General features: G+C 35.0%; 1 protein-coding gene across 1 annotated transcript; it reads right to left on the bottom strand.

Moving 5' to 3' along the window:
* Positions 1 to 2,118: 2,118 nt before the first annotated feature.
* LOC130677963 (facilitated trehalose transporter Tret1-like) lies at positions 2,119 to 5,197 on the bottom strand. Its single transcript, XM_057484905.1, has 5 exons — positions 4,735 to 5,197; positions 4,300 to 4,550; positions 3,168 to 3,566; positions 2,830 to 3,106; positions 2,119 to 2,675 (listed from the first exon to the last, which is right to left on the bottom strand). The coding sequence occupies exons 1-5, from the start codon at positions 4,817 to 4,819 to the stop codon at positions 2,269 to 2,271; spliced, it is 1,419 nt and encodes a 472-aa protein (XP_057340888.1). The 5' UTR covers positions 4,820 to 5,197; the 3' UTR covers positions 2,119 to 2,268.
* Between the last annotated feature and the right edge of the window lie 1,581 nt (positions 5,198 to 6,778).

Raw genomic sequence — 6,778 nt, 5'->3', positions numbered from 1 at the left:
TGTAGGGGAGGGTGGGGCAAAGCGGCCCCCCTAAGCCAATTATTACTTTTTGTGGCTTTCAACCAAAAGATCACTTTACTTTTGCCCTATTTCGAACAAATTTATGGACATTTTGCCAAAATTCTGAAAAAAAAAAATTTTTTTTGTGGGGCAGAGCGGCCCCCCTCCAAAAAATGATAAAAAAATTTTTTTTTTCGTTTTTTTTTTTTTTTAAATTGTTTTCATCATTAAGAATGTAGGGGAGGGTGGGGCAGAGCGGCCCCCCTGAAATTTTGATCAAAAAAAAAATTTTTTTTTTTTCGACTAATTACTATAAATCCGATATGTTTGCGCATTTTTACCCCTACGCATGACATTTGGGGCAAAATGGACAAGCCCAAAATTTTGAAAAAGTGATTTTTTCATATTTTTATCGTCAAATTAAAGAAAAATTATTATAATTCCACATTTCTAGCCCTACGCATAACACCTGGGGCAAAATGGACCAGCCGAAACTTCCGAAAAAATTATTTTTTCATATTTTTCGGTTGTTTCTCTATGTAAGAGGCAAATTTGGTCACTAAAAATTTATAAAAATTAAATTTTTTTTTTAGTTGATAAATTTTTGAAATAAAGTAAAATTATAGAATTGATTTTTTTTTTTTATTAAATAACAATTAGTAATTAAGGTAATCGAGAGTGAACGATTTATTACACTTTAAAAAATTTTTTTCGAGTAATATAAAACCAAAAATAGTTGTCAAGAGAAAGAAATACATTCTTAATGATGAAAACAATTAAAAAAAAAAAAAAACGAAAAAAAAATTTTTTTTATCACTTTTTGAAGGGGGGCCGCTCTGCCCCACAAAAAAAAAATTTTTTTTTTCAGAATTTTGGCAAAATGTCCATAAATTTGTTCGAAATAGGACATAAGTAAAGTGATCTTATGGTTGAAAGCCACAAAAAATAATAATTGGCTTAGGGGGGCCGCTCTGCCCCACCCTCCCCTATTTATTTCTTTTGACAACTATTTTTGGTTTTATATTACTCGAAAAAAATTTTTTAAGGTGTAATAAATCGTTCACTCTCGATTAACTTAATTACTAATTGTTCTTTAATAAAAAAAAAAAAAACAATTCTATAGTTTTACTTTATATCAAAAATTTATCAACTAAAAAAAAAAATTTTATTTTTATAAATTTCTAGTGACCAAATTTGCCTCTTACATAGAGAAACGGCCGAAAAATATGAAAAGATAATTTTTTCGGAAGTTTCGGCTGGTCCATTTTGCCCCAGGTGTTATGCGTAGGGCTAGAAATGTGTAATTATAATAATTTTTTTTTAATTTGACGATAAAAATATGAAAAAATCACTTTTTCGAAATTTTGGGCTTGTTCATTTTGCCCCAAATGTCATGCGTAGGGGTAAAAATGCGCAAACATATCGGATTTATAGTAATTAGTCGAAAAAATTTTTTTGAACAAAATTTCAGGGGGGCCGCTCTGCCCCACCCTCCCCTATATAAATTTGTAGCTTCTAAAAGTGATATTTGGTTATAGAGCTTTTGATATTTTATTATTTTATAAATAATTTTATCGTGAAAAAAATATATAGCAGTGACCTTTTAAATTTAAAAATACGTAATAATGTTAGAAGAAGCATGAATAGAGTGAGTAGGTAGAATTGGCTGGAACAATGGCAAGTAGATTAATTTCATCGTCTCAGCCAGGATTATTAGTGGACTTTTTTTCTCCCACACCTACAACCGGGCTTATAGTCTTCTATTATATATATTAACACAAGATGTATATCTATCTATATATATATGAGGTCTAACTGACATCTGTTAGCAATATCTCATTCCAGAACAAAATACGCGGAGAGCTTTTCAGTGGCGTTGGCACGATGCCAAACCGCTGACTATCTCGATCTTCTAAAAGTCACGATACTTGCAACTTGCCTCATTTCTTCTACACCCACCACCTTCATCTATAGCCTCCCCAGTCCCCCATCCCCTTCCCCTTCCCCTTCCCCTTCTCTTGTTCTTCCACTGGCACAAGAAACGTCCGCCTAAGTCTGTTATAATTTTACTCAGTGATTTATAACAACAGACAGTTTATTTATCGGGTTTTAAAATTCATGTTCGAAATCATCGAGGCAGTTTCCAAATATAAGTTGAGTATCACATGATACTCAATGCAAACAATCGGTGAAATAATTTTTTATTGACTGCTACTCGAACAAAATAAAATACAAAAGATGATGATAATAATAATGTGCGGTTATTTTTTACGGTTGGAAATTACTGTCGAGTGGAATCGGATCAATTTGAAACTTGTCCTGGATATCGGGCAAACTCGCGCCTCTCGTTTCACGTACAAAAGCACCGCAGAATATCGCTCCGAGACAGGAGAAACCACCGAATAGCCACATCGTCTTTGAAACCCCGAGTGACTGAGCAAGTTCCCCGAAGGTCAATGTGGCTATCAGTGATATGGACCAGCTGAGAAAAGCACCACTTGAGGCGCCGTAGGTCTTGATCTCGTTGGGAAATGTATCGCCCAAAATGGACCATGATATTGGACCTAAACCGAGATTGAATGCACTGAAATAAATTCCCAAACATGTTGGTGGTATCCACCCATAAATTTCCTCGTAATATTGCGGATCTTCATCTCGGACGTTTATATACCAACCTACAAGTAATATCAAACGTATTTTATCATAAATCACGGGCTCTAGCCGCGGGAGGTTGCGTTAGTATACAGCAGGGAAGGGTGAGATAAAAGTAATATGTCTTCGGAGAGAAGTTAATAAAATGTCATTTTATTTCAAGGCAAGTTTGCTTACCAAATAGTATCATGAATACGCCCATTAACATTCCAGACACTGCCAGAAGTATTCTGCGGCCCAAATAATCGATCGTCAGCATGCACAAAATGGTTGATATTATCTGGAGCCCTCCGATTACTAGAGTCTGCTCGGATCCTGTTAATTCTCCGGAGCCGCCATTGTTGAATACCACAGTCGCGTTGAATGTTAGCGTATTTATGCCGCTTAATTGTTGGATTATTATCACGCTGTGACACACGATTATTGCCCGGATTACTCGATAATTTTTTAATACCTTTAAAATGCAAAAAATGTTTTTTAAATCCTGATAAAATATTCAGCAAAAGAAGTGATACCTTGCATTTGGGTGACTCGGTTTTTATAATTTTTTTAAATTGATCGAGCTCGTGATTGAACCCGTCACCGCGATACCACTTGATCGATTTAGCGGCCGAGTGCTCGTCATTTATTGATAAATAATAAAGCGGGCTTTCGGGTAAAAATGTAATCCAAATAATGGGGGCACAGCTGACGGCACAAATCAAACTGTAACGCCAAATATTGTCTTGCTTGTCGTAAAAGTACGCCACTAAAAAGGCATAAAATATTCCAAAGTTTATCAGAAGTTGAAAATAAACCAGCAGTCGCACTCGGGTATTTTTGTCCGATATTTCGGATATAAAAATAGGCGATACAACGCAACAAGTACCGCCGGCAAGTCCACATAAGAATCTGCCTAAAATAAGACACCAAACCTGTAAATAAATCATCAAAATTTTGTTCACTTATTTTTTTTTTTAAATCGGAGACCTCGGGGCTGAAGTTCCATCCATTGAAAAAAATTTCTTGTACTTGAACTTATAGGGTCTGGAAAAATATGGGGTGAGTTGAACATCTGGACAATACGGTCACTTAGTTACTTGACCCCTTACTCGAGTGTCGAACTTGCCCCATTTCTTCAAGACCGCGGATAAATATTTTTAGGCAAAACTTTTTTTCATGCCTCTCTAAAAAAGAATTAGTGAAAATCACGTGACAATCACTATTTGGCAGTGAATACACTGTAAAAAATTCGCGGATTAAATCCGGAGTGAATGCGGAGTGAATGAATTTTTAATTATTCACTCCCCTCAGAGTGAAATTCACCCCGCAGGGGAGTTTTCGCGGAGTGAATAATTTTTTATTAAATTAATCCCTCCGGAGTGAATTTCATTTCAATTTTTGCATGCGGAGTGATTTTTTTTAAAACTCCGGAACTCCGAGTGGCGGAGTGAATTCGGATTTAATTTCAATCCGGATTCACTCCGGATTTTTTACAGTGTAGTCACTTATTGCTAGTGAAAAGTATACCACTGTTTGAATTAGTGACATACTTTTCACTAGTAAACATTGAATAGTCACTATTTTCACTGTTTCAAATTTAAGAGAGTGGAATTTTGCTCCGGGTTCCCCTCTGTTATTATTGATATTAAAAAAAATGAATGGAACCTTTTGATCGGCTAGACATATAAAAGTCCATCCAATCAAATAAACAGGGACGGTGGAGAGTATGCTGGAGGTATAACTGAGATATTTGAGAATGCATGGCAACATCACAATACCGGTACACGCACCGGCATTTACAACACCACCCACAATCCCTATCTCAGTGGTTGTGGCATTTAAAACATTCCTCAATGTATCACCTGCACTGGAATTCCATCCTATCGTAACTCCAAGTGCCAGCCCGCTAAACGATACTAAAAATAAAAATACCCATGGGTAATTAAAATATTTTAATTTACTATCAGTAATTGCCTTCTTTTGTTCGATAAAAAAACCAATAGATCTCTAGATCTAATCTCTCGGCTAAACAAAACAAGTAATTAAATAAAATTTTTTATATATATATAATAAAAATAATATAAATTTATTTTTATTTACTGATGATCGCTGAAATATGTTGATTTAACCTCTTTGGCTTGACATTCTCTTCATTAAAAACATTGATCTCCGGTACCGAGGCCATTGTAGCACTTACATATATTTTATTCCAAGTATAATAATAACAAGAACAACAAAAACAATAACAACAACAACAACAACAGAGACGATGCGAGCGATAAATAATTCGAGCAGACTTACTTTCGCGTATTAAAGTTGAGAATTTACCTCACATAACTGACACACTAGTAACAGAACGTCAAGGCTCTTGCCTACGCATTCACAAAAGTATACGCGCAAGTTAAATATATGTGTGTTATGTATACGCGGATATTATCAAAGCCCACCGATTTAATCACCAATCTGAGTACTATTTTGTCAAACAACATCAGCCCCAACGCAATTACAACCACAATGAGAATTAATGTCAGCATACATATGTATTTGTATATATGTTACATACTCATATTTTCACTACCGAGATTAGAAATAAAATCGCTCGAGGCAAACTTCATTGAAGTAAATAAATAATTCAAAAACAAATGAATGTCGGAAAAAAATTTTTTATGGGAAATAAAAATCAGATAAATATATAAATAAATATATGAATTAAATGTAGATTGAAAGGTGATTTTTTTGTGACGGCTGAATGTTTTAATTACGATGACATGGCTGAATTATGATCCTGAAGTTAGTAGAAAATTAAAAACTTTCGGATTTTTTTTTCAACACAGTTACAAAAAAAAGTCTGAGAAACGGTTGAACCTGCGAGAAAACTCCAAAACTTCCCGCTGTTTTTGAGCTTCCTGCGCTAGTGCTAGAGTTCTTCCAAAAGATTTCTCTGATACTCCGAGGCCTCCAAACATCCAACGGACGCCTTAATTTTGGTCAGAATCACCATCTAAGAAATTCGATAGAAAATCTAGGGTATCAGGCGTTTTGAGCACCTGACAAAATATCCCCGACAAAATATCTCCGGACAAAATATCCCCATGAAAAGAAAGCAAAAATAGTGAAAAAAGCCAAAAACACTGACTCAAAACTGGGTATATTTTGTGGTAGACAAAATATCCCCAGGAAAAGAAAGCAAAAATAGTGAAAAAAGCCAAAAAAACTGACACAAAACTGGGGATATTTTGTCCAGAGATATTTTGTCAGGTGCTCAAAACGCATGGAACCAAAATCTAGACCCAGGGCTTGGTATTGAGAAGAAAATGTATTTTCATTCCCTTATATGTGCTAGAGTTTTTCCAAAAGACTTGTCTAATACACACCCATGCACACGGGCGGCCACCTATAACTCGATTTTCGAAAATCGTATCGAAACCAAAACTTCCCTTTGCTTGAAAATTTTCAGTTTTCATAGCGGGAAATTTAAAAAACTAAAAATATGCACATACAAAAAATTAAAAAATCTATAAGTGCAATTTTTTCTCTATAATTTACCGCTTCGAAAAAAATTTAAAAATTATTAGACCTCGGCTGACTTCAGTGTCGTGGCTAATTTTTGTTCTGATGATCCTGAGTGATACATTATGTATATGTATAATATAATGATATTGTAGAATAGTGGGTAGCGAACATCAGATGTGATATTTGCGGAATAGGTCGATAGGAGGTCCTTTGCTAGATAACCCTACCACATGAGAAACATTCTCAATCGAGCAGAGAAATTTATTATCCTCTCTGGATATATACTCGGTTGCTCTTATGTTCTGGCTCATTCTCCTACGAGCTCTAATTTATAATACCGCCATACGGAGCTCCACGACCGCAACTACTACTACTACTACAACTACTAAAACTACTAGAACTACTAGTTCTATCACTGTACCCTTGGACAAAGAGTTACGTACATTATCAGAGAAAGCTTTCTAAGAGATATTTTACGGAGGCTATTTACACTTAGCTGAGCTAATGAAATTTTATTGTGACGAGTTGACACATCGCTGCTCATAAATGTCCAATCAACATTTTTTAAACCATTTTAACAATTCATGACTTTTATTTTTTACCTCGAAAAGGGCTTACCCTTTTTTCCTTT

This window comes from Microplitis mediator, chromosome 11 (genome assembly GCF_029852145.1).
Source record: "Microplitis mediator isolate UGA2020A chromosome 11, iyMicMedi2.1, whole genome shotgun sequence".
Taxonomy (NCBI): domain Eukaryota; kingdom Metazoa; phylum Arthropoda; class Insecta; order Hymenoptera; family Braconidae; genus Microplitis; species Microplitis mediator.
Note: the sequence above shows the minus strand (reverse complement) of the source record. Positions and strands in the feature narration are given on the sequence as shown.